This window comes from Oxyura jamaicensis, chromosome 2, assembly GCF_011077185.1.
Source record: "Oxyura jamaicensis isolate SHBP4307 breed ruddy duck chromosome 2, BPBGC_Ojam_1.0, whole genome shotgun sequence".
In the NCBI taxonomy this organism is placed as follows: Eukaryota; Metazoa; Chordata; class Aves; order Anseriformes; family Anatidae; genus Oxyura; species Oxyura jamaicensis.
This window is the reverse complement of record NC_048894.1, coordinates 151,453,551-151,469,239: the sequence shown is the minus strand read 5'-3', so window position 1 is coordinate 151,469,239 and position 15,689 is coordinate 151,453,551. Positions and strand designations below refer to the sequence as shown.

The window sequence follows — 15,689 nt, the reverse complement described above, 5'->3', positions numbered from 1 at the left end:
TGTCTGGAGCTGGCTCTGATCTGTCATGGGGCAGCTGCCAGGCTCTGCTCACATAAGCCACCCCTACAGCCCACCCTGCAACCAAAACCCTGGCACATAAACCCAATGTAGAACACACCACATCCGTAGACATTCTTCCTAATTGTATAAGAAAGTAACATTACAACTATTGTGATATTATTGGTGCATTCCCTTTTTTAAGTGATGCTGTTTGAATTAAGGTTTTATGTTAACTTTTCCCCAGATCTGGACAATTTCTACATAGCTACCTTAAAAAGATGTTAACGTACTAGTCTAGTGGTTTCACATTGTCTTCTACAGCCGGCAGGTAGGCTTGTGGCCAGTATTTCCAACAGCTGAAGTTACTTTAAAGTATTTGTAACAGAACAAAACACTTCACCTCCTTGTCATGTGAAGTACTAGTCTTTTGTACCTGCAGGACAGCTTAACAAACAAACAAAACAACATAGGTGACAAGAAAGGGAAGACTTTATTTCTCGTTTTATCCCCTTTATTGCTGATATTTTAAACAGAATCTGAATTTATTATGAAATATATGAAAAGACATTTTTTTTAGGCTGGTTTTGAATTTATTAAATTTATGATGTGCAAAAAAAAATGTGTAGATGATGTGTGAGAGTACGTTAGAAGAAAGAGGCTGAAATTAGACATCCCGTGTCCTTGTGTAAGTACCTGTTTTTCAAGTGTGATAAACGTCCAGCAGCTCCCACCAGGAGGATCATTTCCATGATCCGGAATAGAACTGAGAAAATGCATTTCATAATTAAAAACAGTGTGAAGGTGAGATCTTTCAGAATTATGCTTATTGTCATCTACATTTGAGTATTTAAATGGATTAACATATTCATGTATTGACATTGACCCAGTAACGAACCTTGGCGGTTCTCTTACTGGTCTTTGTGCCCTCTGCTTGCTATATTTACTTAACGCCTACCGTTAGGAAACAGGGCTGCTCATTCCAAAACCCAAAACTTTAACAAACTAGGCATAGTTAAATATGGAAAGCTATTTTAATGTTAATTTTCATTTGCAAAATCAATAATAAATATTAAAAATAAAGCTTCCCCGGTGAGACTCAATATAAAAATCTCAGCTCTGTATACAAATGCACATATTTTATTACCATGTTCCTGACTGCTCTTCAGCCAGATTCCTGCCTTATTTGGTGAACAGGGTAAATGATGGTTGTTAACAAGCAGCTTTCTGTTCATCCCCATCGCTCAGCATATCGCACCAATCAAGACAAACATCACGGGGACATTTGTGTCTGAAATCATTTTAAATCTATACATAAGTGATACTTAAAGATAAGCACCTCTATAAAATGAGTGCAGACCCGGAACAGCTCCTTGCTCTTTGGTGCCTCCGTGCATTCACATACGTTTCTGGATGCAAATGATTCTGTCCTTTGGAAGGATGCTTAGAAATTTCATTATGCTGCTGACCTTTTGTGTAATAGCGTGGTTAGAGCTCTGGGTAGGAAGTCAGGTGCTTGAGCTCTGATTGCTTATTTCCCCTTCCTGAGCAGTGTCTTTTTCAGACCGTCACTGATCTGGCCGTGATACCTCTACCTCTGGGGTGTTGCCACTGCATTTTAAAGAGTGCAAGGTACTGGACAGGGAAAGAATTAACCAAAAAATGTCTAAATGGGCACTCAGTTGGAAAATGGCTTTTGGTTTTGGACCTGGCTATGATAATAAATGTCAGCTATTCATTTTTACCAGGAGTTATTTCAAGAAAAATACTTAAACAACTGCATAGAATACTTTTTAACATTTTGTGAGCCGTGATTTCTGCCACCTGACAGACTTTAAAGTCTGTCTAGCCATTTACAAATGTTACTGTAGCTTCCTTCATAGCTGTGCTTAACCACTTTTTGGGTCCATCAGAGCAGCTTAACAAAGTTGCATTTTAACAGTAACATCAGCTGAATTCAGGAATCTTTCTTGATTTATTTTATTATTTTTTGATTTGAGCATCACGTCAACTGTGGTGAGGATTTCTGAACTTTTTCACTCCTCAAAAGTGTAACCCACGAGCCCAGTTTTGTTCTGACAAATGTTAGTATTTAAAACTTCTGTTGATTCCGTAGGTGCAGCATCAGGCTCTGTCTCTGTATTACTCTACAAAATTACACAGTGTTTTTTTTTGGTAATGAACAAATTGTGGTAACTTTTGCTGGAAATACTCTTGGACAAGGGAAGATGTGCATGAGTTCAATGTAGCTTGTTCCTTACTACAAGAAGGGCTGCAATTGCATGTTTGAGTAGGACTTGAAGCTATAATTGCAGGAATTCTAGCGGAGGTTGTAATAACCCCGACAGATGCCTGACAGTGTTTGCGATTTGCAGGACTATGGCCAGCTTCCAAAAGCTCATCATGTGTTTTCTTCCACGTTAAAGAATAATTGTATCAGCTATGGAAAAAATGAAAGAAGAATGCAAAGGATTCAATATCAAACTCCCAAAATGCACTGAGATTAAAATACTAGAAAGAAAAAAACAGGGTGGGAGGAGAGTAAAATACGGAGAAAGCAGTTTTAGGAATATTTATGTACTGTATGCACTGGTTTGCTCTTCACAGTATTCTGACTTGGTCCTGAGGCAAATAAAATTACTGTCGTGCTAGCTTAGCCACTTCCTGTAATTCGTCTTTCTTCTGTCATCAGTTTCTGTGTAGTACCTTGCTTTTCATTCCCTTTTTTTTGTCTCCTTTTTTATTATTATGCTTTTCTGTCATGTATATGTTATTGCTTGTGTAAAGCAATTACGCCTTGCCAATTCCTTGCAGCATCTTCTGTACAATCTTGTTGCCTTTTTTCTTCTTCTGTTGTTTTTGTTTGTTTTTAATATATGTGCAATATAAGAAAGCAGGAAGAGTTGAAACAGGCAAATACTGCAGCATGGGGCGAAAGTGATGCTAAATGTCTCTTTTTCCTAGTTCCTTCACCAGCTCAGTGTGCCTGGCATCAGGAGAAAATTCCTCTGACTGTTAGCTTCACAGAAGCTGTTTAAGGAAGGGGAGTGGTGATGGCAGAGAGCTCTTTTTTTAAGGCAGTGTGATCCATTCGGCCCAAGTACTGCACTCATCTGGCCATCCAGCTCAGAGGCAGTGAGCACCAAGATCTGGTAGAGCTTTGTTTTATTTCCTGCTCATGAAATAACATCAGTACTACTAAAAGGAGTAGAGTGTGTTGTTGAATTCTGTATCACCTTTGTCTCATTTGGGCTTGAACAATTTTTAGAATGTCTGCAGTCTTAATTTCACGCTACTAATGAAACTGTTTACAAGCAGTTAAGAGTTCACACAGTCTCTTTAGAAATTAGTGGCAGTACTGCTATATAGATAATGAATTTAAATTGATATATAGCACAGTCATCCATGACTCTGTGTATCTTCATAGGATAAGATAGTTGTGTTATTCAAAATGTCACTTTATTGGTGTTATCATTCTAATATCCTGATAACATTTATGATGTTTTGCAGCGTTGGTTGTGTTTGGCACCGCTTGATTCATTAAATATTAACTCCATAGTGGTCCCTTGTTTTAAATGCTGCATAGCCAGAGGGTTGTGGGGTTTGTTTGGTTGGTTGTTTTATGGCTCTATGCTAGTACAGCTACCCATGGAGTTATCTTGAAACACGTGCCTCAGAGAAGCAGAACTCTCTTCAGAGAGTTGTATGTTATAATGTAAGTAGATATCGCAGCCCTTTCTTAGCACAATTTTAATTAATTTATATAAAGAGAAAGCAATTATGATTCCTGTGTAAGTGGCCTTGTTTCATAGTGCACTGTAGCATAAACAACACAATGCTGTGATAATAGCAGAGTACTTTTTTCACTGGGTTTAAAAATATTTATGGACCCGATTAATTCTTGATTTGTGGAATTTGAACAGTATTTTCAGTCAGAAAACTATTTTGCAATTATTTTAGCTTCTTGTATATTTTCAAGTTGGCTAATAGGGGGTTAAGCAAATCTCAGGAAGTATGGATGTGACCCTGAAATGGAAGTGGTTGATTGGATTATGTAGCTGGACTCTAACAAAGATAGATCCATCCCCCTTGTTACTTTATTTCCTTCAAAAAACCCTCAAAGGCCTTTAAAAGGCAGGCAGTCTGATAAGGCACGGAATAAATAACTTTTATTCATAGCAAAGGAGAACTTGCATGCTGAGAATGTGATGAAGGTATTACTACAACCTCGGTCTAAGTTGTTCAAAGTGCCTCTGTCATTGCCTGTGACAAGGGACTCTGAAGAGCTCAGGCTGTGCTGGGGGGACCTTCTTTGGGACCCTGTGTTGTGACCTGAGAGAGCTCTGAAATACTCAATTTGCAAGAGGATTTCTGACAAGCCAGCATTGAGAGCGATGGGCTTACACTGAAGGACTAGCGCTGTAACAAGCTCTCAGGGCAGTGACAGAAGTATATTTAAACAGTCAAAAACTAATAACTTAAGCTCCGAAAGTCTGTGACACTGACATGGACAAACAACTGTGAAAGGTTTAACTTCAGCTGTATGCGTTCTGTGAGACACTGGAGCTTGGCTCTTCTCAGAAGTGCAAGCTGTTTGTTATGCTGCAAAAGATGTGTTGTGAAGATCATAAAGTCATGAGGGTTGGAAGGGACCTTAAAGACCATCAAATACCACCCTCCCTGACATGGGCAGGGACACCTACCACAAGACCAGGTTACTCAAAGCCCCATCCAGCCTGGCCTTGAACACCTCCAGGGATGGGGCACCCACAGCTTCTCTGGGCAGCCTGTGCCAGAGCCTCACCACCCTCTGAAGAAAGAATTTCTTGTATCTAATCTAAACCTACTATCTTTTAGTTTAAAGTGATTCTCCCTTGTCCTATCACTCCACTCCATGACAAAGAGTCCCTCCCCAGCTTTCCTGTAGCACCCTTTAGGCAATGGAACGCCACTATAAGGTCACCCCAGAGCCTTCTCTTCTCCGGACTGAACAACCCCAACTCCCTCAGCCTCTCTTCACAGGAGAGGTGCTCCAGCCCTTTCATCATCTTTGCAGCCCTCCTCTGGACTTGTTCTAATACTTTCATGTCCTTCTTGTACTGGGGTCCCCAAACCTGTATGCAGGGCTCCAGGTGGGGTCTCACAAGAACAGTGTAGAGGGGGACAATCACCTCCCTCGTCCTGCTGGCCACACTTTTGATGCAGCCCATGACACAGTTGGCTTTCTGGGCTGCAAGTGCACATTGTTGGCTCATGTCAAGCTTCCCATCAGCCAAGATCATTTACCATAGAGCCTTGGTGTAGATAACTTTCTAACTGCTTGAAGAAACTTTGCATTATTATTGCTTGAAGAAACTATGCATTATTTTTTTTTATTTTTTTTTACACCATCATCACATAAAAATATATGTTTCTTAGTGCTTCTACAGGCACAGAGTATAGCAAGAAAGTAAAGTTGTCACAATTGTAGCATTAAAGTAGTGTGTGTGGAGTGGATTTATCTTTTGTTATATAATTCAATGAAGCAAGGTGTATTTGTCCTCTTATTCTGGGCACAGTCAGAAGAACTTTATAAAGATCATCAGTGCCAAAGTGTAAATTAAATTTATACTGACTTTTTTTTTTTTTTTTTAATTTAGATTATATTTTTGAAACCAGTTACATAGCAAGTCTGAGGAATAGACCAAGATCCGTAAACATAAAGTTCACCTAGCCCCTAAAGGATACTGTGCTTATGCTTTTCTTACACCTGTCAAATTATTAACGTGATTGTGCAACCCAGCCTCTGAGAAAGTACAAATATTGTTAAAGAGTTTAATTAGAATTAATCTGTTAATTTTCATTTGTATAACGTGTTCGTGTAGAAATCCCAAATCATCAGTAGCAGGTTGGGGATAATAGGTAACGTAATTTGAGAGATCCCATTTCCCCACATTAACAGCTCTTTCTTGAGAGCATTTTGTTAACATTGCAGGCTTCTTGAACCTCTTCCTCCAAAAACCAGCCAGTGGTCTCTGCTGTTCCTACTTCACTTGAGATTCTGAGGGCTCAAAATGGTGACTGCCCCAACTCCATCTTAGCAAGATGCTCTGCTTATTTTACTCAAGGTGTTAATCCGTCAGAAGCTGCCATCTCCAGTCCCTGGCATGGTTTTCTCACAGGAGCAGTTGACTTCCTAACAGTGCAGGCAGAATTCTTGTTGTGCCATTGCCATGTTAACTACAGCAAGAGTTTCATATCCCATATACTACTGTCAAGAAATTTTTTATCGCTGTTTCAGCCAATGAGTTATTTCTTTCTTAGAGCTCTGTATGTGATACTGAATGCAAATACCTGCATAATGTTCCAAAACCCGTTTACCATGAGAATCCTTCATTTTTTGCATTTCTTTTAAGAGAGAAGTCCGTTTTTAAATGTATAACTGCAACATACAGACAATACTAACCACCTTGTCCTATTTCCCTTAATATTCAGAGATGCGCTGTGGTCGCAGGTGAGAAACTGGTAGAGTCCAGAATTCTTATTCTCCTTTTACTTCCAAATTTCTTTTTCATAACACAGGAGTCATTCTCTTTTTGGTACAGTAATCTCCTGCGCTCTTGAAGAAGCTTTTTGTCTTCTTGAAATAACCAGTGAAATATCTGTTCTGTAGCATCAAGTCACCTTTCCCAGTGAGTGGTTTGTAGATACACATCTCCCACAAGGTAGTATGTTATCTGGTTATCTGCCTAGTTGTCAAGACTTACTAGACTTCACTCTATTTGTTGTTTGATACTTCTCTCATATGTTAATCTGATCAGTGCAGAGGTGAGTAGATAACCCATGTATCTGATTGAGTGTCTATCCGTTGTGTCAGTAGTTGCTTTTGGAAAGAGCACTTTCTTCAATTTATATCAGCAGCAAAGATTATTTTAAATTGGGTAATTCTGCAATTAATGAAGTCCTGCATTTTTATGTGGAGCCAGGTGCTTCTGGACTAACACTAAGATTACAATAGATATTACATTAAAATTGCATATAGATGGAATTGCATCAAAGCTCTCTAGTTCAACTTCTTGGACGGTGTTAAAGCTTTTATAACATCACTGACACTGATAAAAGCCAGAGGAGTCTGGAGTCTTTAAATCAATATAGTAGAATAATGCTTTATTGGTAATCTGTGAAATGCTGAATATTTATAAAACGTTAAAAATGTAGCCAATAAGTAATAGCATCTGTCGCTGTTAACTCTTCTGCCCAATTCCAGGCCATTAAGCAGTATTACAAATTCACATACTGGTGAATGTCTTCAGAATAATGAGATCTAATCCTTAGGTTTCAGAAGGGTGGTTTTGTGAAATCACTGAAAAAAACCCCTGAACATTCCTGCTTCTATCAAATAAGTTTTAGTCTGTTATGTGACTTTATCTTTCAGCTCCTGATTCCCTAAAGAGTCAGCCAGAAGATAATGCTTGCATTTATTGCGCGTTTTCTCATGCGCTGCAACTTGGAACCCTACGTTCATGAGATTAATGATGTGCTTAGAATTCTTCCATATTTCTCCTTCAATTATTTCACTATAAATATCTTAATTTTTTGTTAAAAAAAACCTGAGCCGTCAGTTATAATTTTGTTGAGAACTATGTATTACTGAATAATGGCTGCAGTGATTACACTAGTGGACTGATAATGCAATCTCTTTCTTTCTTGCTTGCTTAAGGATAAAAAGAGTTATTCCTGTCCTGTGTGTGAGAAGTCATTTTCTGAAGATCGACTTATAAAATCACACATCAAGACAAATCACCCTGGTAAGAAAAAATCAGGGAACATTTCTCAGTCTTTCTCAATAAAAGTATAAAGTTTAGAGTGAGCAGTGTGATGTGATTACATTGAAAAAAAAAAAAAAAAAAGTCTATTGTAATCTAACTCTTGGGTTTGCAGGTGTTAGAGTGAAGGAGTTCCTGTTCTAGCTTGTGTGTTGTGTAGTAAATCAGGTAATTGCACCAAGCAATCTGTCATCACCTTGCAGAGAGCTCATGTCCATCCAAAAGAGGACGTAGGTGAATTGAAGTATTGGGATGTCTGGAATTAGACCCCCAGACATTGTGTAACAGCACATGAGACATCAAATTTGCATTGGATGTACATAAACTGACAGAATTGAGCATATTGCACATTACTTTGTCTGTAAGTAGTTTGTTGTGATTGTAGGTTAATTCATGTGAGGTTCCTGGGCTGAATCCAGGCATGCTCAGTTAGGATATGGCTGGGCTAAACTTCAGGGGCAACTGGAGTCTTCAGAAGGGCTCAGACTATAACCTGACATCATATTCTACAGCCAGTATTAAGCTGGGTTGGACAAACCTAGCTGGATCCAAGCTGACCACTGCAATTCATTCAAACTCTGTTTACGCCTTGCTTTACAGTGCCCTGATTTTGTTCAAAACGTCCATGCTTTCCTTCTCAGTGTTTGTGTGATGTTGGATAGAAAGGCTCACTGCTACTGTGGATGATGGAGAGATGACTGTATTGGGTAACATATGTTAATTAGCTCATTTTACAGTCATACTTATCACCCAATATAATTTGATATTAAGAAGAAAAATACCAGTCATGCGCAAACTGAGTTTGGGAAAGGAAAAATCCAATTAAAATATCTTTTTTTTTTTTTTTTTTTGTCTCTGAAATATAATGTGTAAAGCAGTAGTTCCTTATCTTCCTACTGCCACTAGATAGTGCTAGGCCCGTGTTTTTTAACATTATCCTTTACTCTGAGTTCAGACTAGCTCCCACTTCAGCTATCTTGTTTCCAAACTGCTTTATTTGGAGACCACTCAAAAACAGTATGATTGGTGGAGGGCTTGTCATACATACAGGAAATGTCCAGTGCACCAAACTGAGGTGAGGAAAGGTTTCTCTGCTGTGCTGCAGTCAGTGGGTATGCCACCCAGTAGGCGTAGAAATTAAAGCTGAAGAGCTGTGCCTGTAAAGCTGTTGTGCTGCCTCATCTGGGGAACACACAAGGTCTCGCTTAAATAATGTAGTCTGCGAACTAGCAGTACTCTCTGTACCGTGCACGGCGCCCTGCTGTGCTAAACTCATGAATTTAAATACAATGAACAATTTATTTGCTATCTGAATCCCTCTAAAAGCATAACATATTTTTTTTGATCCAGGAAAGTGAGTTCTTTTAAACTCTGGATTATAATAGAACTAAGGTTAAAAAAAAAATGCACAGCCTATTATCTTGTATCCTCATTTCTAATTCATATATGTGAATAGAACTTATCTAATAAATCTGGTATTTTGCTGCTGTATCTCCATGGTGCTAAAGAAATACGTCTAAGATATGTCTGTGCAGTAGTTATGCAACAACTATTTTAATATATGGAGCAGCATTAATGCACAGTTCTTTCCCGTGTGCACGGTGTCCTTGTAATCAGGAGGAAATCCTTTATTCTTACAACACATTTAATTACAAGCCAAGTAAATGTAAGGGATCTGTTGGTATAAACTGTCAAGTATTGCAATGGAATGAGTGCAATTGTTTTTAAAAATGTAAATGGAAAATAATAAAGACGGAAGAAAACAATGGATACTGTTAAAAGGAATTGAATATTAAAACGGCACATCAAAAATTAATTTAAACTGAAATAATTGCATATTTATCATTAAAATGCTATTTCTGTAGCTCCCCTACTCTTCCTCTCTTAATAACATCAAGCACACACACACCCATCTCTTCCATTTTCATCAAGTAGAAAACATGTTATTAACCAGTACTCCAGTACTTCCTCTTGTAGGTTTACAGAGAACAGGAGCTGAATTCTAGTCCCATGAAAGCAGTGGGACAAAAAATCTATCTTTTTAGACTTTTGTAGAGCAGTATTTCAAACCAAAGAGATGGAGAGAGTCTGGCTTTATTGCCAAATTATTAGGGAACTCAACAGTGAAGGAGTCTTGGATATTAGTCCCATGTCAGAATTACCTGCCTTTTCACCCACTGTCTGATTTAACGTGAAATTTAATAGTCCTGAGACATGAGAGGTATCAGCATTCATAGATGCCTACTGAGCAGACACTAGCCTGGAGTCCTGAATCAAGGATCTAAGCCATGGAAGGTATGTCAGGGTTCAGACTTGTCTGTGATTTTTCTTGTTTGAGTGCTTTAAAACATAACCTTGCTCAGTCCACAGCCTTGTGTATTTCCCTTTTGAGGCTGCCGTCCTTGTACAAAATGAGTTCAGGCAGGATTTTTGTTTTCACTGTGGAAGCAGTTACCAGGAGACTAGTCATGGCAGTTCATATTTGGCAAAAATCTATGCTTAGACTGTAAATTTCAAATTTTATAAGATTTTTTTTTTGTGGCATGATAAGTCATTTTCTGACTTTAAAACTTCGTGTCTTAATGTTTAGATGGCATGAGAGAGTGGTATAGTTTCACTGAGTCACTTTAATTCATTGGAAATGCATGAAAAACTGGTTTTATTTTTAGAAGCATTTGTCAGTGTTTTCTTTATGTGTATTTGGGATGTTTAAATTTAATCTTCCTTATTTCAAGCTTTTTCACAGTGACACCTAAAATATTAAATCATATGGAGCTTAGAGTTGAGTGTGTTTAGCCTGAGTACAAGAAGGCTAGGAGAAGAATCTTAATTGCTGTCCTGAACTATTTGATGTAAGAGTAAGAAGGTGATAGAGCCAGAATCTTCTTGGAACTGCACAGCGAAGGGGCATGAGTTAAAACATCGAGATTCTGATTAGAAGAATAACTTTGGCTGTGAAGGTGGTCAAACACTGGAGAGGTTGTAGATTCACCATTTTGAATATGTTCAGAACAGGATTGGATGTGACCCCAAGCAACTTGGTTTACCTTTGATATTGGACCTCCTAAATTGGCCCTGCTTGGAGCAGGTGACCTTAGAGATCTTCCAATCATATTTATTCCACCAGTCTCTTCCTGATCCTCAGGCATTCTGAGGAGCATAGCAGTGACTGAAGTCTGGAGATCTTGACACCTCTGGAAATCTGAGGTGAAACCTTGAATAAAGCCTTCTGAAAATACCAAAGAAAAAGGCACCAAATTGGTTTGTTGGGAAGGTTCATTGATGGAAAATAGCTTGTAAGCCTGTGGCACACCCAAGCTGTTACTTGTTTTAATCAGGCAGTGGGACATTGATTACACAGATCAGGAGAGAACGGTAAGAATATACTAAAAACGTTAAAAGAAAAGGTCCTAAATTTGAAGTGCTATGTTCTTTGCTAAGGTTTTATCAGAGTGACAGGAAGGAAAGTAAAGCTTCTAAAAATTTGAAGTGTATCAGGATCTAGCTCTTCAGTTTTAGTTATATAACAGAGAACAAATTCCCTGATGTCCTTCTGATTTTTATTATCTATTACTTTTCTCTCAGAGGTTTCAATGACTACAATTTCTGAGATTCTTGGCAGAAGAGTTCAGCTGAAAGGACTGATTGGAAAACGAGCTGTGAAATGTCCCTATTGTGATTTTTATTTTATGAAGAATGGCTCAGACCTTCAGCGTCACATTTGGGCTCATGAAGGTAGTACTCAGGTTTTAAGCTTTCGGTGTTATGATCAGTCTCATATTCCTCACAAGCTTCACTGGCATACAAATAAACTGAAATCCTGTTGTTTTGATGTGTACATACAATTTCTGAGTGTATTTTAATTACATCATCAGTGTGTGGCAGCTAGCTGATGGAGACATAAACAGTGATGACAAATCCATAAGACAATGCTGATCATATATAGATGTATGACTTCGTAAGGAAAATAATAAGATTGTAGCACAACGTTTAAAAATCCCTTGGACTTCAAGTCTTGCTTACCCAGTCTAAGATTATAACAGGTGGAAGACTGGTCATATGCTCTTCAGCTAATAATCTATGGAACAGATTGTGAGTGGCCATTGAGCACTATTTTGGATTCTTCATCCATTCTTTTGCATAAAGCAGATAATGGGATTTGGTACTGCTGAACTGGTATTTTGGTTCCATATTGGTTTTGTCCATGCAGATAGTTTTGATGTTTGTACTAGAACTGTGTATTTGTTTGAAAGCCTTATCTGTGAGCTTACCTGCCTGAGTACTACAGTAGTGGTCTCCAATAGCTTTTACTCCATGAAGGAGCTGAGGTAATGCAAATTGTAAGCTCAGAACAATTGCTTGTGGATTCCGTAGGTAGAGTTTATGCTGCCAAGAAAGCTTGCTACCTATCTCATCGTAACTAGCAGGAGAGAGGTGAAGAGACATTTATTCCAAAATCAAAGCATGCAATCAAGTCTGCTTAAAAGTAGGCTATAATTCCTCCTGCTTGTAAATCTAGTATTAAGATCATGAATATCAACTTAAAACTGCCAGAGCCTCACAAAACTGTTGAACTACTCTGCTAGTTCTGATATATCCAACTTTTCTTTGAAGGATTTACTTTGTCCTTGTGTACCTTTGCTAGATGAGATACTGTCTGTCTCTCTCTCTTACGTGGTTTGGATGGTTTGAAAGAAGTGAAATTCTACGTGCTTGCAACTTAGACAGAAGAAAAGGTACCACTGTGTGAGCCATTAGCAAGCCTGTTGCTAAATAACAATAAAACACAGCTTTGAACATTCAATCTGTGCTCATATACTAAGTACCTAATGAACCCATCCTAAAAGGACGTTCTTTATTGTAGTAAATAGAGAATTAGAGTTATCAGAAGACTTCTAGAGGGCCATTTCATTGTCAGTTAGTCCTGAATTTAGGCAGACTAGATTCTAGTTTTAAGTGAAGGATGAACATGTCAAGACCAAAATATTCATATTTGAGTCTAAACTCAGTACTGCCATTCAGTAGAGAGTTATTTAATTCTAAAAGGACCACCCTAACACCCCAGTCTCTTATTAAGTTAAATGGTGCTCTCAGGAGCTTAGTATCATTTACTTACAAGATACAGATTAATTTTTTTATATCATAGAATGGGTTGGGTTGGAAGGGACCTTACAAAACATTTAATTCCAACCCCCTGCTATGGGCAGGGACAGCTCCCACCAGCCCAGGTTGCCCAAAGCCCCATCCAGCCTGGCCTTGAACACCTCCAGGGATGGGGCATCCACAGCTTCTCTGGGCAGCCTGTGCCAGAGCCTCACCACCCTCTGAGGAAATAATTTCTTCCTTATATTTAAACCTACCCTCTTTTAGTTTAAAGCCATTCCCCCTTGTCCGATCACTACATTCCCTAACAAAGAGCCCCTCCCCAGCTTTCCTGTAGCCACCTTTAGTTATTGGAAGGCCGCTGTAAGGTCTCCCCAGAGCCTTCTCTTCTCCAGTCTGAACAACCCCAACTCCCTCAGTATGTCTTCCTAGCGGAGGTGCTCATCTTTGCAGCCCTCCTCTGGACTTGTTCTAATATGTCCACGTCCTTCTTGTGCTGGGGGCCCCAAACCTAAATGCAGGGCTGCGGGTGGGTCTCAGAGGAGCAAAGTAGATGGGGACGATCACCTCCCTTGCCCTGCTGGTAATGCTGCTTTTGATGCAGCCCAGGATACGGTTGGCTTTCTGGGCTCATGTCACCATCCCTGGAGGTCTTCAAGAAAAGTGTAGATTTAGAACTAAGTAGCATGGTATAGTGGTGGGCTGTAGTACTAGGTCAAAGGTTGGACTAGATGATCTTAGAGGTCTTTTTCAACCTGAATGATTCTATGATTCTATTTTGAGCTTCTCATCAACCAACACCCCCAGGTCCTTTTCCTCAGGGCTGCTCTCAATCCATTCTCTGCCCAGCCTGTATTTATGCTTGGGATTGCCCTGGCCCAGATGCAGGACCTCTTGGCCTTGTTGACACTTATGAGGTTTGCACAGGCACACTACTTAAGCCTGACAAGGTCCTTCAGGACGGCACCCCTTGTCAACATCCAAATTGTAAAATGTCAACATTCAAATTTCACACTGCTGGCCTCATTGCCTATGTTGCTCACGCAGGCTGAAATTTCTCTATTTCTTACTGGGCAATGTCTGCCCTCTCATCAAAATGTATAGCTTGTTTCATAGCGCATTTTTTCTCTTTAGGTGTCAAACCCTTCAAATGTTCTCTCTGCGAGTACGCCACTCGCAGCAAGAGTAACTTGAAAGCACACATGAATCGTCACAGCACTGAGAAAACGCACCTCTGTGATATGTGTGGGAAAAAGTTCAAATCAAAAGGCACTCTGAAGAGCCATAAACTCCTTCATACTGCTGATGGTAAGTGCGTGTTTATTAAACCCAAGTTTGTTTTAGGGCAATAAATGCTGCCTGTATTACAGGATCTTATAAGCTTTTTTCATTTGAACACTGAGCGCTACTTGAAAAGTTTGTGAATTCCCAGGAGACACTTCTGCTTGTGTAATAATTCAAAAAGTTACCAAAATTAATTTCTGTGAAAGATGACAATCTCTGAAATTTTCTGAAATTTTTGCAGCGGCCTTATATGCTTCTGGATCCTTTCAGAGCACTGTTGATCTCAATAGAAATTTGAAAATACAAATAATTCAGTGGTTAGTTTTACTTTCTTCTGGGAGAACACTGTTAGGAGCTGCCAAATCCAGTAGCCCAACAGAGGCAAGGCTACTGCAGCTCTGTGTTCCCAGGTCTAGTGAGTGGCAAGTTTGGGCATATATTTTCTAAGAAAGACATGCACAACGTACACATTTGCTCTGTGATTTTAATATTCCTGTTTTAGTAATAGAAAAAATTGAGATGCAAATCCTGAGATGCCAATCCTGAAGGATTGTCCTTTATTTCAGAATTTGGGCCACAACAGTACTGTGTTCTTCAGTGATTTTCACATTGAACTAAATGACTTAGCAGGAGAGGTTGTGCTGACCTTCATTATGACTTTGTACCTTAATCTTTGTTACTCATGCAACCTTTTAAAACCTAATTCCACTCTTTATTGACCGTGTCATTTAAATTCTTTTTTCATAAAGTTTTTGCCTGCTCACTAGCACTGTCCTTTCACATAAGCACACATGCTCCCTTTTACATCTTCAGAATTTTATTTGAAGTTTTTGCTCCAATGATACTTATTTATATTTACGTACACTGACATCAATGTATATAATACTAGCTGAAGAGATGTTTCTGTTTACGTTACTATGGTGCATATTTTAGGAAGCATACAAAGCATTACCAAGTCAGTAAATCCTTCCTTATTCAAAAAAACACTTCCCAATACTTTCAAGTAACTTGGTCAGTGTCATGCAGATGTTGCACATATTGTATAAATCGCATATGCGGGAATTAGTGGGTTCACTTATGGAATCCTTTGCTGATTCCTGGCAGGAGGAGAGAGCAAGGTGTATTTGAATAAAAAAGGAAAGCTGGAGCACAATCAAAGATCTCTTCCTATGGTGCTGTAAAAAAAAATCCCCACATGGGGTTTCATCTCAAAACCTTTCTGTTTCGTTTTCTCCATCTCTCATGTCCGGATAGTGCAATTTGGCAATGAATGTTGTATTTGTTTTACCTGTTAGTTCTGTCTCTTGAACAAGTATATAGATGTGTAATTATTGCAGTTCAGCTGAGGCTGCGTTGGAAATCTGGCACTGGTAAGAATAGCACTGGAGTAGTGCAGGAGATAGTCTTGTCAGCATTGAGTTTAAAGGTGTGAAGCTGTTTTCCAACATTTGCGTGCAAGGAGCTATATTCTCCTATCATTTACCGCTAGGTCAGGCTGAA

General features: G+C 39.0%; 1 protein-coding gene across 1 annotated transcript in view; it reads left to right on the top strand.

The window, feature by feature from the left end:
* ZFAT (zinc finger and AT-hook domain containing) overlaps positions 1-15,689 on the top strand; it is a 90,437-nt gene that overhangs the window by 44,859 nt on the left and 29,889 nt on the right. The window contains exons 8-10 of the mRNA XM_035318561.1: positions 7,697-7,784; positions 11,388-11,537; positions 14,040-14,213. Coding sequence (XP_035174452.1) covers positions 7,697-7,784; positions 11,388-11,537; positions 14,040-14,213 — 412 coding nt within the window. The remainder of the gene's footprint in view (positions 1-7,696; positions 7,785-11,387; positions 11,538-14,039; positions 14,214-15,689) is intronic.